General features: G+C 38.8%; 1 protein-coding gene across 1 annotated transcript; it reads left to right on the forward strand.

The window, feature by feature from the left end:
- Positions 1–26,177, forward strand: CRCP (CGRP receptor component). The gene is made up of 6 exons (XM_026047774.1): positions 1–24; positions 2,293–2,329; positions 3,456–3,554; positions 6,327–6,421; positions 17,471–17,528; positions 24,880–26,177. Exons 1-6 carry the CDS (start codon positions 17–19, stop codon positions 25,021–25,023), a joined length of 441 nt encoding a protein of 146 aa, XP_025903559.1. The 5' UTR covers positions 1–16; the 3' UTR covers positions 25,024–26,177.
- Positions 26,178–26,746: the final 569 nt, after the last annotated feature.

A 26,746-nucleotide genomic window follows, 5' to 3' on the forward strand; every position in this document is an offset into this window, starting at 1 on the left:
CAGCTGCGGGGACAAGATGGAGGTGTAAGGAAGGCGGCGGCGCCGGGGGAGGTGGTGGGTGGGATTGCGGCTCTGCTTGGGATGTATGTGGGGTGGTATGGTCATAGGAGCTCTCGTGCGAGGTGCTGGGAGAGTTGTAGGTGCATAGGCCTTCCCGCAGTGTGTGTGCGGATATAGGTATATGGGCCTGGGCGTTGTGGAGGGAGATGGGGGTGTTTAGGACCTCCCTCACTGTGTATAAGAGGGATATAGGTGTATGGGTCCTTCCACGTTGTGGTGTGTAAAGGTATGCGTATATGGGCTGTCCTGTGGTGTGTACGCACGTATGGATCCTCCCGCCGTGTGGGACCTGCTGTGTGGGGGCTGCTGAAGCATCTCTTTGGTTGGGAACAAGACACCGCGGCTTAGCCCTAATCCCCCTCTAAACCCGCGTGCCCCTGCCCTTCCTGGTTTAGCCCTAATCCCGCTCTAAACCTGCGTGCCCCTGTCCTTCCTGCCCCCGGAGACCGGCGCCCCCCTCCCCTTCTTCCATTGCGTGCCAGCAAGGTGAAGCAAAACCTTCGCTCTCGCCTGAAAATACACGCTAGAATTCACCCTTTATATTTTTCTTTATGCAAATTCTTGGTTTTTTTCTTTAGCATTTGTGATAGCACAGAAGAAAGCAGCTCTGCTTTATGAACACCACAAAATTTTTGAAACACTAGTTTGACCGTTGGTCAGTTTGTAGTTCTGGTATTTCAGCGCAGCAAAAATTCTTGAGGATTTGAGGTTTAGGCGGGCTCGTGTTTACTGCCTGTTTGTTACATGGAGAAATAGGCATTTTTCTAAATGCCAAAATGTTTCATAATTACAAAGGAAGCAGTTGTTTTTAGTTTTAAAATCAATATCCCAGAGACTCTCTTCTTGCACCAGGAACTCTTGCCTTCATGTCATCATCCCACTTCTTTAATTGAATAATTCTATATATTTAATTCTCCCATCGCAGCACTGTTTCCAACAGAGAATGTCCTTGATCCATAGGGATTTCCGTAGAGAGAGCCTGAATGCACAGATTCTGGAGACTTGCACTGACCTAACAGCAAAAGCTATATGGTTTGTGTAACATGAATGCAAACTAATGCATGTGTGAGCTCGCTTGCTGCGTTTCGCCCTGGTCAGCTGAATGGAGTTTGAAGTTCATCTCAGCATATTTTAGAAGGTCCTTTTCATTTAAAAACAATGCTAGAACCTGTGGAAGTTTGTGGACGGTGTTTAACTTGTTTGAAAAGTGATGAACGTGGCAGTTCTATTGAAGCAGTCGGCGGTGCTTGACAATACATTGCACCTTTTTTTCATATGTTATTGCACAGACCTGAGAAAGGCCTTTTTTTTTCTTTTCTTTTTTTTTTTTTTCCCCCCCTTTTGTATGGTAACTTTCTGTTGTTGCGGCTCTGCTGGCTGTTTGCTCAGCACGTTGCATTATTCGGGCAACGTATGGGGTTCTGAGTCAGTTTTTAACTCTCTCCTTTTTTATTTTTAATTAAAAAAAATACCAAATTACAATATCTTGTAGTAATAGAGCCACAATTAATTTAGAAATCTTCTTAACTCCAGGAGTATCCAATTAGTCTAGCATAGAAGATGACTCTTTCTTAATTGGGATGGAATTAGCAGATAGGTAGTTTGCCTGGTGGAAAATGGTAAACTCGCAGCCTTGCTGTGCTGATACAGGACTAGTCACATAAAGACTGGAAGAACAAATAAAGAATAAAGGCAAGATGTTTCTGTTATTCACTGTATAGTGAATATAGTGTTATATTTGCATATATTATGTATGCATTGTACTACAAATAGCTGTTTTCTTTTTCCTTGTTCTTGAGAAGTGAGTAAATAATGTCCATGATCTTGCACGTTTTCATCAGTCCCGTTCAAATAAAACTGTAGATTTTTTTTTTGTAAGGAAGAAGCAATGCAACTGGGTTTTAATTGGTAAAATATGCCTGAATAAAAGACTGTGTGAAGGGATTGTGTAGTGTGAGTGTATTGTGATTTATGGGATGAACTATGCAGAATACGGTGCATATATTTATAAAAATATTATGCATATAGTATGTAAAAATAAATATTTTTCCAAAGATGGAAATGGTCTGATAGCAGGAGAACTACGAAAATAGATTTCTTGACGATATTATGAAGAAAGAAACTGGCTTTGAAAATAGTTCTATTCTTTAGAGTCAGCATGGCTCAGCAAAGAAAACTTTCACTTTTATTTCACACATAAATAATTCTTTTTCTTTTTTTTTTTTTTGGTAGGAAAGACGCAAATGCTGCATTGCTAAGTAACTTTGAGGTAAGTTTATCTGCATCCTGTTTTTAAAATAGCAGTCAGTCACTTGCACATTGCTTTTGAAGTTGAAAGATGTCGGTGGCAATTGGCAAGACCCACATGTGGCTTTTTTTTTTCTCCTTGCGTATGGTGGTTTGGTTTTAGAGTTTGACTCTCTATATTTTGTATACACTTATGTATTTGGGTAAGTGGATTCACTGTTGCTCGGACTTTGGATGCCTCACATTGCAAATCCTGGAAGTTGTCAGTTCTGTAACCAGATAGCAATGTCTAAAATGAATTTGAATTTGGTCTTATGACAAACCAGTGTCCCACCAACTAAGCAATCCATTGATCGCTGGAATCACTTTAATGATGCGGATAAAACTTCTTGCAAAAAAGACACTTCCCCAGGTGACTGCTCTTCTAATCAGTGTTTCGTATTTAACTTGAGCTCTGTAATGTGCGGAATTACCGTGAGCCTACAAAACATCAATGCATAATTATATTATAGCCAGTGCTGCTGGACATACAGTTGTCTACCCCGGTTGCTTGATAGTGTTTTTTTAAAGCTTTTGGAGTGTTTCCAGTGTACATTAGACTACAGCAAGGGTGAAGCAGTTTGCACGTCTGGATGTGTTAGTTGTAAATAATAGCTTGAGCCACGATGTACTGTGATCTGCTGATGTGTGTAATGGAAAGAGTTCAGTGTTTTGTTTACAAGCATTTTTTAGATAGTTCTAATAACTTAAGCGCTTTTGCTTAGTTTTTTTTATTGCTGAGATTTGAAAATTGCACAGCTGTTTTTATACAAATTCAGAAATATGTCTTGAGATGTTTTTATCTTGAACTGCATCTGTGCGTATTCACATCTGAGCACATTCATCTGGCTGGCTATTCGAGGAGTTTTGATAAGGTACTTGGAAAGACCTGCCTTGCTTAAGAAATAGATGATATTATTTGGCCATGTTAGTATTAAATGTCTCTTAAAAACATCCAGAGAAAATAGCAAGCATTGCAGAGATCATTTCGTGCAAGATCAGCTCTGCTGCTGAGGCATGTCTTTTTTTGCTCTTCAAAATACTTATTTTCATAAAATTAAGCCCTCTTTCTATTTACTCATTTATTTACTTTTTTAACACCTTCCCAGGTGTACCAGTTACTTACTGATCTTAAGCAGCAGCGCAAAGAGAGTGGAAAGAACAAGCAGAGCTCTGGCCAGCAGAACCTCAACACAATCATGTATGAAGTGAGTAGAACTGTGAATTTCCTTTGCAAGTTACCACAAGTGAAGTAATTTCCCATCCTGAGTTGTTGATATTAATCACTGCAATCATGTTTATCCCATTGACAAGTACAGCAAATTTTTTATATATATATATATATATATATATACACACACACACATACATACAAACACACACACACACACACAAACACATTTATATGTTGGGGAGGGGTCCATTTTCATTATCTGTGGCCAGTTTATAAGGCTAATTGTGCCGTAAGTGCTATTTCCCTGCAGAGACAGCTGAGTCGGAGTGGTTTATTCACCCAACTGTAATGTGCTACAGTCAGAGCTGTAGCATTTCCAGGATCAGCTCTGGTTTCATTTTCTGTCCCCTGTGTATGGGACAGAGCACTGACTGGCTGGCCCTGTGGATTCATGCTGACCACACCGTATCTCCTTGTTTTTCCCAGTATTTCCTTTCGGGGGAACACGGAGCAGTGCAGTACTGGGTCCCAAGTGACAGAGTGGGTCCAGCCTACAGCAGCACTGACTGTACTGTTAAAATAAAACTGTCTTATCCAAAGAGCTGGAATGAGAATGTACTGGCTAATTGAGGCAAAGACATGGAGTTGAGATGAGCAGTGTTAACTTGCTCTTGCTCTTATTAAACTCTGTCACACACACAAAAAAACTCTTCCGTTTGTGGGGAATTTTTGTTTTCTTTGTTTGAATATTGGCAGTGCTCTGTCCCACTATATCAATATCACTGGGAGCCTAGTCCAACAATAAATGTCTGTTGCAAGGAAGAACTTAAAAAATCATACAGTACAGGAATTAACATTTTTTAATATTGCTAAGTAGCAGTTTTGTAACAGAATAGTGATCTGACCTTGTGCCCATGTCTGAGAATTGAATGAGTGTCTCCATGGCTGGCAGGGAGCTGAATGTAGTTTGCCTTGCTTGCATGAGTAATCCCATTGAGCAGAGAAACTACTCATGTGAGTAAGATTTGGCCTAGGCTTTGTTTTTATTTTAGTTCTGGCTTTGTTTGAAAAGGTTTGGAGCTGTAATTCCTAAGCCTCAGATCCAACAAAATAGAGACTTACCAAAAATCTAGTTTAAATCTTTATGGAGACTGACAGTCTATTCCTCTGCTTCTTTGAAACAGCTGTGGAAGACCCTGTAAGTATTTTTATATCAGAATGCACCTTAAAATTCTGACTGTCTTGTTATATTGCAGCATATTAAATGCCAATGGGGTGCCTTTTTTTTTTTTTTTTTTTTTTTTGGACAGGGAGCAAGGCCAGTGAAAAATCTACACACATTTTCTCTATATTTCTTATATTGCTGGAAGAGAACAGGAATTTGATCTTAAGTTTTTATTGCTCATATTGAGTATGTTTTCACAAGCCCTGTTCAGGCATGTATCCACTCGCATTGAGACCACTAGATGAAGCTTACTAAAGTGGAGCCATATTTTGATATATTTGTCACTTTAATTGACTTGAAATCACAGAAAAAGGCAGCCTGGAACAGAAATGACTCCTATAAAGTAATTAAAACCATCACATTTTTAATGCAATAATTTTTATTTCACTCATTATTGGTGAGTAATAATTCTGCTTTATCTGAGAAGGTCAATGAGAACTTAAATGAGGCATAGTTATCTAATAACTTTTAATACTTTTAAGTATATAGCTACATAAACCTGGTCATTAAGAATGCCAGCGATTCATATTTCATCCAGTGTGTATCAGGTAGGGTTAACTGTCCTGTAAAGTCTGTTTTCATTTACTTCAGCTTTTAAAATTAAAATATATTTTAGTGGAAATATACTGGAAATATAATTGCATATTTTCTTAGCTGCCATATCCAAAGAGAATCTTGTAGATTGCTTTTTCCCAGTTTCAAATTATTTTCTGTTCTGTAAATACTGATGTAGCTTTTTTGGCTTCTGACTTTTCAGATACACACTTTAAAGCTTTTCTGAGAATAACTATGTATGTTAGAAGACCTTCTACATGTTATGCTTTAAATTATCTGTGCATATAGCGTCATACTGCACATTTATGTCTTCTTTGTGCTTCTGCTCTAGATACTGCATTGTTCATCTGCTGTATAAATATCTTTTAAATCTTATCTTTCTAACACAGTTTTCTTCATTTTGGTGTCTAATTTAAACAACATTCAGAAAAAAAGTTTAAGCTACTGCCGATGAAAAGAGAGGAATTTGTTTTTCTTTTAATACAGGTCTGTAGCGACATTTTTTTAAGCAGCTCAAATTACTTGATATATTTATTATCTCTCTACTCAGTGTCGTGTTTTAAAGAAGGCAAATACAGCATCTGCTGTGAAAGTTAGCCGAGCTTGATAAGCGTTATATGTAACAGAGCAAAGAAATTGTCTCAAGTCAGATAAAGATTTCTGAGGAAAATGTGACAATTTTCTTGCAGATTTTTAATGACAACCTACTTAAACTTCCTGTATGAGCTTAAGAAAGTGTTGTCAAATAATGTTTCTAAAAGATGAGAACAGCTATAGGTTGGAAAATCTTTGCTAGTGCTGTGCAGCCTGAGGAAGATATTTATGAGCTGTGAAAGGATCCCTGATACGGAATTCATGAAAACGTGGTAGAAGATAAAGTGATTTTTCAGGGTGAATAAAAACCCTAAATTGACTCCAGATTTTTCTCAATAGTCCCAAAGAGGCCTTTCAAAAAACAGCTTGTTTCACAGACAACAACAGAGGCCAATAATAAGTGTGAAGTAATGTATACTTTCCTTCTTATAGACGCTGAAGTACATTTCAAAAACACCATGCAGATATCAGAGTCCTGAGACTGTAAGAGATTTCCTGACGACAATGAAAGGCCATAAGCTAACCAAGTAAGTAGAAATGTGGCTTTAAATAGAAATAGACATTAGTGGGAATATTAAAAAAAAAAAAAAAAAAAAAAAGAACCCAACATATGTACAATAGGATAATCTGGTTTTGATTAATGTATTAACATATTCAAGTTATTTTCCGACACTATAAATATATATATCCTCATCCAAATATCCGTTCCTGCGCTCAGACTAACACCTACAGGTGTGAATATTTACTTAAATAGGCCTGTGCTTGCCAGTGTATTTCTCAAATTCTTGTCAGTATTTCTTTAGTGTGGTTTCACATGCTATAAGCACAAAGTAGAACTGTCGAAATGTTTTGTGAGGAAGAACAATATAAGATGCAGATGAGTTTTGAATACAGTGAAAGAATTGAGATGAAAACAACCTCAATTTATTATCTGCTTTCTCATTTTTATGAACTTTCTTAAGAAAAAATGCTTTCTTTCCTAAAAGTGGAAGACGACGACCATATTGCAGGAAACAAGAAATAAAATTGTGATACAGATGTAATTGAAACATGTTCTTCCAGAGCTCAGTTTTACACAGCTCTGTGAACTGCAGCTGCTTCACATCATCTCACTTTAACCAGTGTTCAGCAAACTAGAAGTTTTCATCTTCCCTGTATGTAGACTTTAATCCCGTGACACTTATGTCCCCTAGGGTTTTGAAGAGCTGTACATAGCTTGATTGACACAGTATATTCAGGTGGCAGATTTTTTTTTCACAGTTTCCAGGAAAACTGAACTATAGGTTCTTATTCTTATTTTAGGATGTCCTGCATAGAAAACCTGTTTTCTTTTGCAGTTACAAGAAGATTCAAAGTCCTTTTTTTTTTTCCCCTCTTTGTCAGAGGTATAAATGCTTATTTACAGTGGTTCAAATGCATGATCCTTTCAAACCTCTCTTCAGAGTATGACTGAATCTGTCAGAAACAATCAGACCAAATGTGACTGAATCAGCGTGTTCCTTCTTCAGGTAGCTTTAATCAGTCATCGCTTTGTGAAAGGGTGCGTTTAAAGTAGAAAGTGCAAAGACTTAGTTGCTTCTGAATAGCTCCCTCTTCACCATGAAGGGATGGTCTCTGCCACAGAGACACTGGCTGCATTTTTCCTCTGTGCTACTTCTCCAGGGAGTTCATGCTCTGAGACGGAGCCTTTTATCCTTTAGTTGCCTCACAAAAAAAGAAATGCAAGTTGAGAGCATCTGGAGAGTGCTGTGTTACAAGGCAAGTGTTCAGCCTGTCCAAAAGCATAGTAATTTGAGTAGAAAGCAGGTTCACTCAGCTGTTTCATAGACTTTTTTTTTGTGCCAGCACTCTGAAGGTATTTGTCATAGCATCGCAGTGCATTAGCAGCTCTGATCGCAGCATTGCTGTCATTGCTGGCTTCGGAGTGGTACTTGCAAGCTTTGTCATGAGTATTTTAACTTTGCCTTTACTACTTTCTTTTGTAGAAGTGAAATTATCAGGTCGGTATCTCAGTGTTTAGTCCTCATATAGCTCGCCTTAAACAGCAGGATTCTACTAATTTATATAGCAGGCAGGCTAGCATAGTTTTATTTTTATTTTTTTGACACAGAGATATTTGAGCATGGGGGCATGCTCTGTTTACTAAACAGGAGTGATAATGTAGAAATTAAAAGGGTATCTTAAAATCTGTAGCAAGCATATCAGATTTCTAGTACTATATGTGCCATTGAAGTGAAATAAGCTTGCTCAGGACATGCAGGACAATGGCTTAGGAAAGCAGCAGAGGAATGCTGCATCGCAGCAAAAACAGGAGGAAGTGAAAAAGGCAGAGTGGGATTTTTTTCAGAAGTCAGATAGCTTTTTGTTCTGAGTTCTGTTTCTGAAATTCCTTCTGATAGAATTACTGAGAATTAGTCCAGGACCTCCGAGTTAACACTGATGCTCTTACAATAGTCATGGGAGCCCTGGTGTTATGTGTGAGATACCTTGACTGCATTTGATGCTCAGTATGGTGGGTCTCAGAGTGAAGAACTAAAGGACATTGGGCCAGAAAGGCAGAAAAATCCAACTACAAGATCTCCTACTTTGCATAGGTCTCTTGGAGAAGATTTTCTACCCAAATATTCATCTAGTCTTGTTTGTGAACTCTAATAGCATCGCTGCAAAGGATGAAATTTTTACAAGCTTTAAGTGAGCTTTTTGACTATTCACTCATCTCTAGATGGATGCCAGGAAATTCCTTTGCATTTAGTTGTCATCCTCTGTTTTTTTTTTGTGAATGAGATCTGTAAATAAGAGAATTACTTCCAAGTAATTTGCAACTATATAATGACAGAAGGATGAGAGTGAAGAGCGATCCAGTAGTTTAGGTTAAAAAAATAAACAGCATTTATAGCCTGTTAGAACTGAGATTGAACTATGATAACTTCATCACTTCTGCATCTTTTGCAACTTTACTCCTAACTAAAGAAAAAGAAGGAATTTGCCAGCCTTGTGCTTGCCGTGAAGTTTGCAAAATAAGAACCAGAATTGTTTAGAATGATCTTGACACTTTTTGTTTCCTCTAATGTTTCCAGTCAGCCACTCCAAGCTAGAGATATCAGAGCCATCTGGCAGCCACTTCTCACCAAACCCCAGAAAGCATGTGCTGTGCAATTACCATATAATATGCTTTATGTTAAACATTATTGCCTCCAAAGAACTCTTGAACTACCCTTTGGTTCATAACCAAGACCATTTCAACACTACTCTGTTGTTAAATAAATAGAAGAACTGAAGATTTTAATCATTCCATCCTGTGGGGTGGAGGTGATGTTTGTATGAAAGGGTCCACTTGAGGCTTTATTCTGGTTAGCTGGTTCAATTCTTGCTTCCTCTTTGAAAGGGAAGAAGCTGTGACATTTGCCCTCCAGACCTTGCTTAATGGATCTTCTCAATGTAATGACTTTTTCTCCCATGAAGAATAATGAACTCCAGAGTCTTTGCTACTTCCATGCTGGGTGAGACATTCAGAGCATAGTCTTAGCTGCTCACATGCTGTCTGCGTTAGTAACAGTTTTTTAAAGGTAGCTGAATTGATAACTAGATACATGAAAGATGATTTAGTATTGGCAAAAGTAAGACAAAGGTGTAATTTGCTTAGTGTCTGGTCTCTTAATGGGAGTTGCTGCTGTGTTTGTGAAAGCATCTACACTGCTGCCCTTGCAGGTTAAATTCCTTGTTATATCTCTGCATCCAACTGAGGAGAAAACCATTAAGCAGTGTTTGTGCTCTTAATTAGGCTTACCTTATTTTCTAGTATGAAGACTTAGAAAATAGTTCACCATTTCAAGGCTTTTAACATAGAGGAAATTGCAACTATGTGTAAAAATAAGAATAACAAATAAATGATGGATGGATGGATATTCAGCTGCCCTTCCCTGGTCTGCATGTCATTGCAGCTCCCAAGCACTAGGTCGTGCTAGTGTATGTAGAACTTTCTGTGTAGAAGAAAAAAGTCCTTTTTCCTAGGAGAGTTAAAAAATAATAATTACTAATGTGGAAAAACAGCTTATATTTTTTCAGTTTCAGCCAGTTGCTTTGCTAAATGGAGCAATTTTAGAGCCATCTGAACTTTTATTCTATTTCACTGATACGGTCGAGGTATGACAAAGCATAGAAATGTTTTTTCCTAGTCATTAGTATTTCAGTAAAATTGGATCCATGGAGCAGAGGGTTTTTTTTTCTTAGTGAAAAGGCTCTGAACTGACATCACAGGGGATTTTATTATTACCTTGTTGAGGCTTCAGGCTTTGGCTAAAGCTTCAGCATGGCGAGCCATGTTGTATTTGGAAATACAGTATGCTGCTAGTGGCTGATTTTTTCTAGTTTTAGCCTTTGGGATGGCTTAATATTTCACAAGCTAGTGCATCCCATGAAAAGAACATTTATTAAGCTTATGCTTTGTAATTTGGTTATATGTAAGTTGGCTTCTTGTATTTCTTCCTGTTATTATGTTAGATCTAGTTTGGGAATAATCAAATTTTCAATCACTGCCTAGTATTTAAATTTTAAAATATGGATATAAACATTGCCTTTAAATCAACATGCTCAAAGAAGCATCGAGTTGAAAATCAGTAGCACTTTTAGAAAGTATTTTCCCTTATTACTGCCAAAAACTACAGCAAAGGTAAACCTCTACAATAACAAAGATTTAGTGACTTAGTTTGTGATTTTTGTCACCTCCCAAGCTTTAAAATGTATATCCTACAGCCAAAGGAGGCTGGTATTACTTTAACAATCCTATTTAATACTGTCTTGAAAAAGACCACTATGTTTCCCACTCAAGTCAAAGGATTTGAAACTAATCCTTTGATATATAGCAGCATTTCCACAACTTTTTGGATTCATTCACCATTAGCAGCCTTCAGAATTAATTCTGGACAACTGTACCTACACTGAACTTCAGAGATTACCTGTGCTACAAATACTACCCAGTACTTTTCCTCAGACTGCCTTAGAGCATTCCTGCCAGGTCCTGTTTCAGACAAGGTTTTATATAGGCTATGTCGTTGAACTCAAGATCCTAGAATTTGATTCTTAAGTATTTTCAGCCAGTAATAAAATAGTGTTGCACATACTGTTGTTATTTTAGAATTTCCTCGGCAACTAAAAAGCACGCATACTGAGGCTAAATCTGCCTCTACACAGTCACAAATATTTCTTTTTTTTCTTAGCATATGCAGATGCACTACAGCAATTCTGTCTACCCAAATACTCAAACTGTTACTGCACACAAGAAGCAAGTTTTGTCTTCTAGGAGAACATTTCTGTGACCTTGAATATGGAGAAGTGCAACATCCCCACCTCTTAAAATATACACTCTTCCCTCAAATCACAACCTCAGATTGATTTTCTTCTCCCAAAACTGTGGGTGTTTTTGCTCCCCACAAGCTGAGCTTTGTGTGTCCCAAAGCCAGCTCTGCCCCCTTTCTCCCTCAGCTGGAAATGCTGGTCTTGGCACTAGCTGTGTCCCGGCTGCTTTGGATGTGGCCCAGAATGGGGAGGCTCTGCTCAGCCAAGCAGCAGTGATCTCCTTTGTGGGAGCCTGTAAAGCCTGCGTACAGGTAATTAACTCTGATTAGTGTCATCTTGCTTTTTCTTTAAATTTTTCTTTGTGGAGAGTGAGAAAATGACTCTCTGCTGTGACTCATGTTATTTTTGTATTTATTCATCTTTCATTCCTATTCATCACTTTCATTTCTTCACCAGCTTTTGTCTTCAGTCAGTAGTGTTAAAATCCAGTCAGTTCCAAAAAATAAAGAAGCCAAAAAACCCAGATATCAAATGAGGCATCTTTTGAGGTCAGTTATCCTGAAAACATTCTTCATCTTCTGCTTAGATAACTAGGATAGTTATCCTGTCTCTTTAGCAAGCAGGAATGTAAGTATGCATGCTGGACATGGGTTTAAGATGGAATCTTTTGAACAGGAAAAAGTTCCATACGTTTTTTACATGTAATGAAGCATGAACAAAAGCCAGACTTGTCATGTCCATGTCCGTATGAAACGGTATAGCCAGCACGGATGCGAATCTAAACCAGTTCAGGCTTGCAGGATTTACCTTCTCTGAAGCTTATTTCTGTTGGACTTGTGAGTATTTGGACTCTGATTTCTGTGCAGGACAGCAGGAGATTCTAGGAGCAGAAAGACTGATTCTAGCAGTGAAGCTTTTGTATTGACGTGAGGAAAAAATCAATGGAGGGAGCCGCAGCGCGTGTTCCCTGGAGAGATGGGCAGCTGCTTACTGCCAGTGCTGGGCTGAGGATTCCAGTTTTCTGTTCCAAAATTGAACTTCCATGCTGTTTGGTGGGTGTTTGTTTCAAAGGGATTCCAGAAGATCTCTTCTAGTTCCTCCATTTATTAGGGGTAGGAAAGGTCAGAAACAGTAACTGAGGACAAGAGTCTGGTCCAAAGCATGAAAAGGGCCCCCTGAGCTGGTCTCAAATCACATACTTGGAGCAAAGGCAGGCTTGGTTTAGGGCAAGCCAGGGGAGCACTGCTGGCATTGACCTCCTGACTGAGCAGATGTTCTACCTTGCACGCATGCATGCTTGGTGATTCTTAAATAATCTTGGCAGCTTTGTGTTTATTAAACAAAAGATAAAAGGTAAAATACTACTCTGGCCTATAGAAGGAAAAGTACTTACCAATGCTGGTATCTAGTGTCCCTGCAGCAACGTATTTGTTCACATGACTTCATTTGCCCTCAGTTATCTCTTTGTCACCTTGTAATATTTTGTCAAAATAAAATAAATTACATTTTCAGGATGATGCTTAAATTGATCAGCATGTAACTGCCTGGGTACAACATTTCAGGTGACGTTTACTGAATAGTTGGTTGTTTCTCTGTTACTTCAAATTCAAGCTTGCTATATGTAATTCAATTGCATTGCTTAAATCATAAACACATAATATTAACATTAAGGTCAAAAGGTTGCTATTTAGTGTTTACAATTTCTAGCGTTCTATAGCCCTACTCAGGCATCTTCAGCTGACAGCAGCCACCACAGCCATTTGTGCGGCTTTTGGTTTTTACACCCTGCTGCTAATTCATTTTTGATGTTTTGTAGTCATTTTTTTTCCAGTAGGGAGCTTTGCAGATCAAAAACTGGCATGACATTTTTCAGATAACACATTTTAATGACCTACTTGCAAATTCTCTCTCATTCCGAGTATTCTGACTGATACCGCCTTTGCTAAAATAATGTTCCTGAGATCAGTCTGTCCTGACTCTAAAACTTTTACATACTCCCTAATAATTAATAATGATGAATCAGAATGTCTCTGAGATGACCTTTTCTACTTTGTCCTGTAATTCTTTTCTTCATGAAAGCTGAACAGTTTTGCTAATGGATTATTTTAGCCGAGATGTATAATTGTCTTTATTTCTGTTGTAGTCAGCTCCGCCAATAAACTCTCCTTAATAAACAAGCTGAACGTTACCTGTTTTGAAACAGCTCTGGATGAACTAGATTCCTGTTCTTTGGCACAGACGTGATACGGCTTGGCTTATTTTGATAATTTGGCTGTGAGTTTTTGTGTAAGTACCTAAGTATTCTACAAGCAAATATTCTCGTAGCTCTACTGGGAGAACTGCAGACCTTACCTCCATTGTAGACGTCTGGAAACTGAGGCACAGACATGTTGTGCTTGGCCAGGGACCTAAAGCAAATAACATGGAAAGCCAGGATTAAACCTCCAGTTCCTGTGTCTTGGGCAAGTGTTCCAGGCTCTGAACCAGGCCCTTGTTCTTGAGGAAGAAGCACTAAATCTGTCATAGCTTTTTTTTAGATGAATTGGCCCAATGCTTTGTATGCTGAGATGTTGTTTAATATTCTTTCCACACCTCTGGGAGGACTTCTGCTTTTGTGTAAGGTGGTGATGTCTTTTGATACACTTTTAGAAGCTTTGACCTTTATTTTCTTTCTTTGAATCCTTACATCTTCTGCTCTCAATTTTAGTTCTAGGCTGAAAGGATTTGTGTCTAGTCAATATTCAGGGTTTTGTTTCTACTTCTTTCATGGCTTATTACAGCAGTAGCTATAAATATTTCATCTTTCTGACAGCAAGGCAGCCGACAGCGGTGACCTCAGCTCAGTTTTAGATTCAGCAGTGCTGCTAATGGTCTTGGTGCTGTTGTAAGGATCAAGGTGCTAAATAAATAGCTATAAAGGTGGTGAGAAAGCGAAGGCACATTCACCACTTGGCACTTCTTTGGCTCTCACCCTGTCTTCTCCCAAACCAATGCAAAGTTATCTGGGTAATGAAGCTAATTCTGCAAACCCATTTAATCACTGGTGTTTCTTAGAGAATGCTCTGAAACTCCTGTTAAAATATTTGCTTTAGGACATGTATTTAGACACCTTTACCTTAAGGAGCAAGTTCATGGCCCTGCTCGTAAGGGCAAATTCTAATGTGCAGGTAGCAGCGTCTTCCCTCTTCTCCCACAAAACTACCCTTACAGGTGCCTGTGGGATCCATACAGCGTCCGCTGGGGTTGTTGGTGTTCGTCCACGTGCCAGACATCCGTTCACTGCAGCCTGCTCCTGAAACCTGAGAAAAACAATCTGCTGTGGTCCTGCAGAAGTGGGAAAGAAAATTAAAAGGATAGGATGGTGCCTAAAGTGTTGGCATTGGCTTTTCAAGCAGGTGTGTTGGGCAGTTTTGTGGTTGGTTATAATGAAGGGTTATTTTTTTGTGTTTTCAAGTCCTAATTCCTTATGTAATGTAGACATTAATTTATGTAGACATTTTGAAATGCAGAGGGTAAACAATGGGTCAAATTTAAGTAAATATAAATTCAGAAAGACTTGGAATTGTAGAAAGCTTTTTATGTGTTAAATTGGTATATGGGAGGATTTCTTGGACTTTTCCTGGTGTCAGTTATTTTTTATTTCACTAATGCCGCGTTTAATGGTAAGCTGATCTTATAAAGTTGAAAATCCGTATTAGAATCATTTTCCGGCAATTTACAGAAATGGCAGTGAAGTGACTCAAGGTTCAGGTGGAAAAATTGTCGCTTCTTTTCCCCTTTTTAGGGTTTTGTTTTGCTGCTAGCTGGCCAGATCTACAAACACCGAGCTGTGTGTCGTTGTCCTGGAGCTCATTTGTGTCTGTAAGGGCTCTGAATACACCTCTCAAAACCTTCTGATGTGACTAAACCCACTGATTTGTATCAGCAGAGCCGCTGTTTGAACCCCAACATCTCCTGCACTTCAATTTGTACTACTGCTCACACAGAATCGTTGCCATTATAGGTGAAAAGGAACCCGTTAGATCATCCCGCCTTTAGCAACACTGGATTTTTCCTTCAGGAAGCGTCAGCCAGGAAAAATTTATGCTGCCGCGGCTCATTCTACATGTTCAAGGGATAAATGAAGGGCCTTATTGCCAGTCCAGCTGCCTGCATAAGTATTAAATGTGCTGCCCCTTGATGCACGTGCACGTATGCCTGTGTGCAGCCAGGCAATGCCCCGCTTGCCGTTGGCTCTGCAGGATGGTGGCTATTCTGCGAGCATAGGCGTGTGGATGTTGGAGGTCTGAAGCACCTCACAACCTTGGGGAGCTGTTGTCTGGTGCTGGATTTCAAAGGAAGCCGGAGGCCGGCCGGAACACGGATGGTATCTCTGAAGTGTCTCGACCAGATGGGCGGTGACCTGGTAGCACCGTGCTGTTAATTACAGCATCTGTTTCCTCTTGAAAGCCACCATGTTCTTCATTTGGAACTCCCCACAGGTCCAAGGAATTGGGTAGAAACTATTCAGAGTCGGTTTAACTGTATCCTTTGAGTAGCACTAAATTCTGAGTTGAGCTCATCAACGTTGTAGTTTGCTGTATGACAAGCTGCAAGACAGTGTGTCTTAACTGGTGGATTTCTTTATAGCATTCTGCACTAATGAAATCCTGCACAAACTCAGGTGTCTGCTAGGAGAAAATAGGCATCAATCAAACGTAACCATTGAGGACTTTTTCCCCCAAAATGTATGTTTAAGTTCATTTACACGCTGTAGTACATACCAAGTATCTATTTTGGGAGGAGAATCTTCAATGACTATTTAATGCGTTGTAGCTGTATGCTCTTATTAAATAGTGCTTTTTTAATGTTTCATATGTCCTTTTAAACGTTTCTTACATCTCTAGCAGCCTCATTTTTAGTGTGCCTTTCTACACTAAAGCTCAAAGACCAGCTCAGTTCATTAGCTGTGCTGCTATTATGTGCTCAGCATTAATGTTTTGAGCTTCTGGAATTAATGAAATACATATTACTGGCCTATGAAGCTGTTTGGAACTTTGCTGTTAGTGTGATTTGTATTTCAATAGGGGTGAAAATTAATCATTTTTGACTGCAGAACTATTGCTCAAATGTTCTGGTTTGAATTTTGTATAAATACTTATTTAAGCACATCTTTCCACCCCAAAAGGAGATGTTTAAGTTCATGATTATTTTTTTACCTCCTCGTACCTCTATTTTAAATATCTATTCTAAGGGGAAGATGTGCACAATATCTTCATTTTAGGTGAAAAAAGTAGAGCTATTAGCTGCTAGGCTGCAGTGAATCCAGAAAAACAGTGACTGTAATTGTGGTTCTGATTTTATTAGGCTGGTTTTGGTGCTAAGCTGTCTCTCTGAATATTAAGATGTTTTTGTGCTGAAATATCAGTATCAAGCTACTTTTACTGACTTTCTGCCCTACCCTTGCAGGCAGGAGGGAATGGAAATTGAACTACAAAAAATACCAATGCAGCACAGTTTGTATCCAAGATCAAAGCAGCCGATACTGGGAAGTGCAAGGCCCAGGGCTGCAGCCTGAATGCACAGCAGCCCTTTCTGCATTTGAGGGTGGGCAGATGGTGAGAAGTGTTTGAATTACTGTGGCATAAGGAATTGCTTCTTGCCAGGCAGCCTGCAGCGAGTGATTGCACCTTTGTCACTCATGAGCAGCTTGAGTGGTTTTATTTGACAGTTTCTGTCTTTTTTTTTTTTTTTTTTTTTAACCTTCCTGGTGACACAACTTTATGGTGGGACTGTGCAGTTAACCAAGTCACAAACAACCCAGGAAAAAAGACAGGCTTTGACCCTGTGGTTTGCAGTCAGTTTATGTGGCTGAGTTTTTTCAAGCTAATTTTTAACTTCTTTGGTTTGGTAACTATTATTGAGGCCACTTGTCCATAGCGCAAGACTCCGTGACCTTTTACAGCTCTTTAGCATTTCTGTACCTGTGAGTAACTGTGCAGGTTAAATAGTGCTTATGCAGTTATGAATTAAGGGGATCCGCTTTGCCACCTTAGGCAATAGGTGGCAATAGCAGTGAGTCTAGGCAGACCCACAATATATTCAGAATACCCAAATTATCATGGCAATTAAGGTATGAGACCACACCACAAAGCCAGTCAGAATTATTCTTGGCAGGAACTTTTCATCCGTAAGTTATCTGGAATGTACTTGCGTCTCATGACTCTTTTTTTCTTTTTTTTTTTCAGTGGATTCTCAAATTATATAGTAATTCAATGTATTTTATGTGTTGTTTTAAACAGGGCAGAAAAGCTGCAGTTGCTTAACCACAGGCCCGTAACAGCAGTTGAAATACAGCTGGTAAGTAACATTGCACCTAACTACTCAAAGCTCTTAAATAAAAGCAGCTTTAACCTTAAAAATTAATTGAACAATGACTTTTTCGTTGTCAATGATTGAATATATGGTTTTATACACATATTTACATTCTATTCTGCTCTAAGACCTCCCTTAGAGACTGGTCCATCTTTCTCGCAGACATATTCTCCACCTTTACAGCCTTCAATGTAGTGTAATGAAAATGTCAAAATTACTAAAAGGTTGATTACAATATTGTAGGTAGAGAATTATTTACCTAAGACTTTCTGCTCCTGCTCTCTGAGCCAACTCCTTCACTTTTTGGCAACTGCCAGGGGTGGTGGTTTTTTATGCATTTAATGTTATAGTGAAACCAAACACATTGGAAAATAACAAGTAGTGGCTGTTACTGTGTTTGGAGCAGTTTTGTAGAATAAGAAATATAAACAGGCTTTCTGATAGAAAGTAGCATTTGTAAATCTGTTGAGCATAATTTTGATGTAAAGAGAGATTGTTGCTAAATAGAAATGTATGGACTATATATTCTCTGAAGCATCTCTGCAGGAATACAAAGTCTTGCAGTAATAAAGAGATTAATATAATACGGATGTTCTTCTAATAAAGGTCTCTTACATTAAGAACATCTGTTTATAATCTTACCCTGAAACCAAACTGCGTAATAACAGGATCATATTTGCTGCAAGAAAGGGAAGGATTAAAGAGTATTTTTCTTTTGTAGCCGTGGAGTACCCTTTCTGGTGCTGAAAGCATCTCGTACAGGAGTGCTTCCAGTCAGGGAGTTAATACTGTGTTCTGTGACTGAAGAGATCACTGTCAGTCTTGTCATCGGCTCGACCAAGAGCATTAAGGCCTCATCAGTTTTGTGTAGGAAGTTATTCATAAGTGATGGTGTAGAGCCTTTCTCATACCTTTGTCAGCTTCGTCTGTTAGACACAAATTCATTATGTCCCAGTTGAAACCATATGCTGTCTCTTTTTTGTTCGTTTTCCTTGAATTGCATTAATGTTTTCGCTTCTTTGAGATTATGTTATTTTTTCTCTGCATTTTCCTCCTCCCATTAGTTCATTATTATCTTACCTATAGCCATGCAAGGATTTGGGATCCAGTTATTTCGGTTATTTCAATTAGTTCGGTACACTGAGGTACCCCTGTAACTTGAGTGCAAATTTCTCTAAAGCTGTTATTCCATAAATCAGGTGGAGTGGATTATTAACACTGTTAAATTAAAGCTCCCCAAATTGTAGTAACTCTTTCATCAAAAGACATCAAAATCTTTTGAGAGTAATATCTGCTAGGAAATTGCAGGCTATTTTCTTTGCTGAAATGCAGAGACTAGGAGTCGTAGCGAGCAAACGATTTCACTTTTGAATTGCTGTCGTGAATCACTTGGGTTTTTGCTGAGAAAGAATGGGGGAGAGATTGCAGCAATGCAGCATCTTCGAACATAGACAACTTCCATCTTCTCAGAACATCTGAGCATAAAATAATGTGAAGCCATGGAGGCGACGGGATCTTTTTTACTTTGATGTCAGCAGGGAGAAGATTGTCTATAAATAGATTTCATGGAAGCAAGTCTGTTTACTGCAGTAGATGTATGAGAGACCTCATACAGAAAAGTGAATAGTAGGTGTAAAATTGCCTCGATTCTCTTTTCATGGGACTCCTCCCTGCCACATAAAAGCTTTGAGTTGTTCCTGGAATTGAAGCCAGAAATAAATGCTATTGATCATTTCTGACCGTTTTATAAAACGCAGGCAAATCAATCATATGTTCCTAAAAGTCAGTTTTAAGACACTAAACAAGTCACATATCTACATCTTTCTTCCTCAGATAGCTTTGATGCCTCAAACTTTTATTCAGTGCTGCCTGTACAAGGAGTGGACTACAATTTACCCTGATACGCTTTTTATATTAATGGTTATATTTACTTCTGCTTGTCACTTTTGCTTTGCTCGATTTTTGTTATTCATTATCCCTCTATAAAATTCAGTGCCTTTGTATGTAAAGAATAAATCAATTTAGGTAAAATAATATTTAAACTAAACAGTGAGTTTATGTTTTGATCTCAGGTTCTTTCATAAGCTTTTATGCATAGATTGTTGTATTTTTTCATCTTTGTTCTTTCTGGACTATGGGCTAGGTTTTATTTTCTAACAACAATAGCAACAAAATGAGCATGAAATTTTAATTTATATCCCACTGGGTAAAACACTGTACACATTACAGCTATCTTGACCTCCTGTTTTAATATTTAACATATGTTGTCCCTGGCTCAGTGATTCACAAAAGAGAAGAAAACAGTGATGTTGATCTAACCACGATACTGGTCCAACTTTATTTAATGCTGAATAGTGATGGGTCAGAGGATTAAGCAGCTTCTCTTGTAATGAACAAATTGCTCCACATTCTTCCCTCTCAGTGGAAAAGTAGATTTCAATTCTCTGCTTTTTAAAACCAGATTTTCATCTCAGACAGCCTTGTACCTCACAATATATGTTCTGCATAACCTGACTGACAGATTTTCTTTTATGGTTGAATAGGAAATAATGTATCATTCTAGAAAATGGAAGATGTTCAGAGATTTAAATATTTTATTTTCTCAGCAACGTGTTTTGCTTTCCACTTCGCAGACTTGGTTAATTATCTCTGAGTGGAATTAATCCTTTCATTCAGTCTTTTACTTGATTTCTTCTTTATGTTGTTTCTTCTATTAGTGTGCTGGTGCAGAACAACTTTGAAGTACTGCTTAAGAAGGCGATAACAGCCATTTTCTCACAGAACACGTACCTCCTACACTGGAATTAGATTACGTGCTTGATAGCTTTTGAAGTGATCAGAGCCTCGTTTTCTATTTTATTATAGTTTATAGATTTTTAATAGAATCCTTAGCTTATTGTTCAGAGGAACAATAGCTTTTAACACACAGATTGTTCTGTTCGGTGGAACTGAGCTTTGTGACCCTTCAATATTCCATATACTTGAGACAGTTTTTCAGTTCTTTTCAGAATATTTTGAGTTCTTCGGTGTTGATTTATTTATTCACCAACATTTGTGGTATATTGTCTCCTCTCCGGAGGCTAAATGAAATAAATACTAGTCTGAAAGCTGAAAAGAAGCTCAGAGAGGATGATGAAATCTCTTGTACTTTGCTTTTACTTGGTAAGTAGAAACACTAAGATGTGATTTTAAGCAGTGACTCTGTTCGTACCGAACTTGCCCTTGTTTCACCATGTAAAGAAAAGTACAGACAAGTATGTGTGTCTATGTCAGTGTACATATTGTGTGTTTATATATATACGTGCCACTGTGAACATGCATGGATTTGCATGTTCCTATTATGAATAGTAAAACCACCCTCTTTAGCTGAAATCACGTTGATGGTCAGTCAGGTTACCTGTTATTCTCACATCATACGCTTCCCGATCTGTCTTCTTGAGAAATGGAGCCTTTAAAAATCTTCTAAAAGTAACCAGGCTTTGAGAATTTATCAGCAAGGGTTTCATGCGACTTCAATGCCACGTAATGTAATTCTATTGTTACGTTCTGACTTGGTAAATATTGTTATTTTCTGCCTCTGAGAATTTCATACATAGTGTTTAATTCAGAAAGCTACTAGTGCTCCAATGCACAGCTGGGAAAGGCTGCATGGTAATAAAGTATCCCACATACACATTTGTTTAATAAATACAGCTCAGTTCCCAGCAGCAGCCACATTACTGAGCAAGGCATCTGCCAGTATTTAATGCTGCAGCTGACGAGCAATTCATCTTTTCATCCTCTTCTAAGAGGATTCGAGGGATGGATAGTGGGTGAGTATTTTATTTTGCTACGTTAGAAAATCCGTGCATAGATTTGACTCGAAATAAAGATCAGAATTGGCAGGCCATAGGAAATGCCATGCTGGGCTGTGATAGAGCTCAATCTCTTCCAATATCCATGTGTCTGTGATACTGACCCCAATGATGGATACTTAGGGGAGGAGAGTGGATGGGTGGTTATCCTCTTTGCATTTGGTTTAGTAAATGTTTTCTTCTTCAGCTTACAGTCCAGTGAATCTAGTTGGATCTCTTGTGGACTTGGAATTGAGCAGATTCTTAAGTTATAGCCGTAGTTCCAGTACTTGGTATCTTCTTGGTATCTTCTAAATAAAGTTCTTCATATCTTCTAAATAAAGAGAGCAGGACTCTCCAGGGTGAGCAGGACAGTGTCTTCAGCTCTTCCTGAGGTGCAGCTATTCCACAGTTCTGAAAAGGTGGCCATTTTTATCTGCTACAAAAAAAAAAAAAAATGTAGCTATTTTGGAGTAATATAAACTTGAATGCTGAAAAACAGGACCTTGGAAGTATTTATTAGAACAAGAACAAGATCAACAACATGGCTTCTGCCTTTCTGTGTATACATTTCAAGAACATCCTTGTTCTCAGCCTGCAGAAAAGGATGTGCTTGTCTTGCTGCACAGCAGGGTCCTTTTTATCTATAAACTGTATTATTGTAACACTACCTAGTTCACTAGTTGTTCACAACTCTTAATATTGAAAATGTGCCGTTCAGTGGAAGCTTCAGTTGAGGATAACCTACAGTTTGCATATGGTATCTGTAAGGATGATCTATTTCCATTTGGCTTGCATGGCACTGCCAACATAAATATCTTATGTCATATACTTTTTAGAAACATTTGCATTTTTGTTTTCTCTAGTGTAAACTTTGCATTCCTGACTGCTTACAGTTTGAATCTGTTGCTGTAGCAGTTTCTAATTCCAGCCCATTCCACATTAGAGGTTAGCAAGGCTTTTTAATACTTGTTCCTCTATTGGTAAAAATCTTGCTAGGAAACTAAGTACTTGAATATAATGGTTTCCTTTTCCTTTTTTTTTGTGCATAATTTCTGAACATCATAATATAATATGAACATCATAGTATCTTAGTATTATTGTTATGTTATAGATGCAAATCAGAAGACTGTGCCAACATCTATTGAATCTAGAATGAGCCTGAGTCAACTTCTGTTTCCTTTGCTGTCAATCTCCTTTAGCACAGTGTCATTTCTTTCTTTATCTGCATGTTTTCCCGGCTTAGTTTTTGAATTTTTCATTCTGACTTGCTGCTTTGCTGTTTCCTAATTGCTTCGGTTTTCATAAGTCACCACACTTGCTGTTACCCTGAGGAGTGAAAAAATTGAATTTTATAGCTTATGGTTTTGTTCCTTTGAACTCCTGAATGGTAATACAGCAAGAAGTGCTGAAATATCACCATGAATAATCAGCTCTCCCTGCTGCCAACTGTAGCTTTTTGTGTCCGTGCTCGGTGCTGGCAGGCAGCTGCGTGCCTCCGAGCTGCTGAGAGGTGAGCCCTGCGTGAATTTGCTACAGCAGTTTAAGGAATTACTACTTCCCTCCAGCAGCAACTGCTGATGTGACAGCAGGGCACTTGGATCCACGTTACCCACTCCTCGGTGTCCAGCACCTCTCTTGCCAGCCTCCTTGTTCAACAGCTTGATCTGCAACAGCAGTTGTAGCGCCAGCGTCTCCAAAACATGGGAGTCTCCTTTCCTTTCATCAGCTCGCTGGTAAAATGTGATTTCTTCAACTGCCAGAGCAATCAGCAGAGCTCGTGTGTCAGAGTCCCACGTCGCTCTCTGCAGCTTGTCAGTGTTGCGAGCTTTTGTGTTCAACCAGGACAAATGCCACCAACGTGACGGTGTGTATTAGGATCCGCAGCGCTGCTCCTTCAGCCTCGGGAGCTCCTAGGAAACTGTGATTAGACATTCGTGCAAGCACATCCCGCCTAAAGTGCCGAGGCTGGGAAGAGCTGGTACTCATCCAGAAATCACTGTTTTATCTCTTCATAGATGCTGATCACATCCTTTTGTTTAACTCAGGTCATCTGCCGGAGTAAGTGCTTGGTGAGGAAAGGGAAGGGAGATGCCTAGCAAGGGAGAATGTTTAAATGTGAAAAGGGCTTCATTTCACAGACTTCATGTGAGCCGGTATATAAGATGGCAGCCAGACAAGGTGACAGTTTGTGAAAACTTGAAAGCAGAAGGATGGTAACAAATGCATCTGGCGTTGGCCGCTGCAGAATAAATCAGGCCGATGTAATTTTGCCCGTCCAAAGGATTTGGTCTTTTTCTTTGATAAGTATTTCTAATGTTCCTACTGCTCTGGGGCAGTCGCCTTTGGCGTGCAATGAAATAGTGATTAATAACACTATAATCCAGCTCAAGAAACAGATTGATTGTGCTTTGCACAACTTAGCAGCGCAGATCATCATTCTGGAGAGGATCCCTTCCTTTGCCCGGGATGGTCCCTGGAAAGAGTCACCTGCAAAGGGGTATTTGTGGTCTGTTCCTTTGCTGCACAAGTGGATTCCAGTTTGCTTGATTCCTTCTTCAAGGATCTGTAGAGAGTGGCAGTGAAAGATGAGTGAATTGGGCAAGGAGGGCTCGTAGGCATTGGAAAAAAGTCTTTAATTGAGCGTACCATTCTTCAGGTTTTAAAGGGGCAGATGCTTCAGCATAGCTGCCAATTTATTGCCTGAACTTGTTAAACCTATGTTCACTTGGAACCATAATTAATATACATGACCACTCTTCAAAGGCAGTTTTAAAGGACTTAGTATAAAAAGAAGATCTCAAGCCTCATGATCCTAATTGGTTTTACTTGCGTTTGAAGAATTTGTTCGGCTTGCTTTTCCAGCCCTCCTAGTAGCTTTTCCTTTTAACAGCTGGTGATAAATTAGGGCAGTTGTTTTTGCTGCTAGCAGTGATGTAAGAGATCACACAGCTCCACAGGTCCCTGATGAATCCTAGGGAATTGTACTGTTGATTCGTGACAGCATGTTTTGTGGTCTTCGTAGGTTTTACCTGCTTTTATGTTCGGGATGCTTGCAATGCAAGTAAACTCTGACCAAATATGACTGTTATAGGATCAAATGGCATCTTTATAGCCTCATTGTTTGTCTTCTGGATGACGGATAAAATGCAGATATTCAGGCAACCGTTTTGAGGTTCTGTAGTTCTCACATAAAAGCACAAGGGAAACCAGGAAGGAAGGTCTTTTCCAAGTACCTTATTTTCCTTGCTTTAAAGAAAATAAGGCCCCATTAACAACTGTCTATTGTTACGGTTGATGGTGGAGCTCTTCCCCCCCCCCCCCCTTTTAAATGTTGTAAGAATTCAGCTTGGTTGCTTTGGTAATGAGCTGTTCTTTTGTGACATTTTACAATGTATTACATCCATTGAAATGGTATTTCCCTGTTAGCCTAGACCTTCTGCATGGAGCTGAGGAAGGAAATGTGGGTTTGATTATTACAATAGCTTATTTTTGACCTGCAGATGGTAGAAGAAAGCGAAGAAAGACTAACAGAAGAGCAGATCGAATCGCTTCTCCAGACAGTCACCAGCATTCTGCCAGGGGATCCGGAAGAGCAGCGGAGGGAATCACCGATGGCTACTGAAGACAAAGGTGACCAAGAATAGAAAGAGTCTAGAGAAACCTGGTCCTGTCTTCGGCAGAAGAAGCTCAGTTAACTTATATTCTGTTATTTGATGCAGTTTAATCTTGTACTGGACATTATGGTACAATACGTTACAATTCTTCTTGCTCAGAAGTGATCAGAGAAACAATTGTTGACAAAACATGGAAAAGGAGGCTCTTGCTTCAGCATTTTGTGAAGAAGGAGAATGATAGTAATTTGGTTAGTAACATAGCAGCCTGAGAAATTATGGGGCACAGAGTCTGAAGCTGAGGCCTTTTTTTCCATCCCCCATATAACAGCTGTAGATTTCAGTAGACTTGCATACAGCTGGCAGTGTTTAAATTATCACAGTAGTACTGTAATTATAATTGCTTTCATATGCTTTTGAATTGCCCAACTGTTTTTCAGAATGCAGTTTACAATATAAAGCCAGTTTTTGGAGCTCTTTGTGAAAGGAGCTGCTTTCAGCCATTGTACATTGGATAATGTACAAGAACTGCTATCTGTTCAGACAAGTTCAAGTCAGCTGATGGAGTCATGGAAAAGAGAGATCTACGTATGAGGTAACTGTTCTCAAGGATACCTGACAATCTATAAGTGATAAAAGATAGGTCTGAATCATCAGCTAAATCAACATATTGCCACTGAGGTGCTTTGAATTAGACCAGTTCACCCCTTGAGCATCTAAACTGTAATGTTAAGCCTCTTAGTCATACAAACAAAAGAACATTTAAAAATGAGATGTGTATTTTCCCTTTGATTTTTTTTCTGCCTTTTCAATATTTAGATATAGATGAGTCACAGTCAGTCTTTCATTCCACTTGAACAGTACTGTCCACCATCGAATAAGAAAATAAGTCAATAGTTAAGTGAAACCTCATCTGGTTTAGGAAAAACAAGGTTCAGTCCTGGCTGAAGCAGAACTTTCAGGAAGATTTCAGGTTAAGTATATAATGTTGAAAGCATTTTTTGATTATGATAAATCTTGTTTTTATACACATCTGTGTGCACACAGTCATATGTTAAATGGCTCTGGTTTTCTACTGTAACTGTGCAATTGTATTGGAATTAGAAATAAAGTTGGAAATACATCCTGGGAATTTTATGACTTATAGGCAAGATATAAGAGCTTGAATCAGAATATCTGACTACAGATATTCTGTACAGAATATCAGAATATCTGACTACAATTGTGTTTACCTTTTATCCTTTTTTTGATCATCTGTCTCAAAATTAAGCTGTTGGATGAAAAGCAGAAGGAACCAGATCACAGGGTTTCTGTAGCCAACAAGAATATTTTAATGGATCTCTTCAGTTGGCTGTTCCATGTTGGGAAGTGCTGATTTTTTCTCATAATGGATTTTTGCCAGCATCCATGCTGTTTTCTGTTGTTTTTATTGTACAAGATACAAGGAACTGCTCACTTCCTATTTTATTTAACCTTTTAGCAAATCAATTCCAGATAGAGCTATGTATTTAGACTCGTACAACTGCAGGTGAGGCTTATTCAGTCTCAAATAAGATGCATAAACCATCGTTTTCCTTAAAAAATGCTGTACAAATAACATTTCTTTAAAAGAACCTGAGATGTCTCAGTCCTCATTACCTTAAAAAATCTTCTTTAAATCTATTATGTGTGTTTTCTGGCTGCATTAGTACAGGCAAGGTGTCACTTTGGCTCTGCAAACAGCCTCGCTTTGTGCCGTTTGCCCTCCCACATGTTC

This window comes from Nothoprocta perdicaria, unplaced genomic scaffold (genome assembly GCF_003342845.1).
Source record: "Nothoprocta perdicaria isolate Ctin4 unplaced genomic scaffold, notPer1 scaffold_50, whole genome shotgun sequence".
NCBI classification, from domain to species: Eukaryota; Metazoa; Chordata; class Aves; order Tinamiformes; family Tinamidae; genus Nothoprocta; species Nothoprocta perdicaria.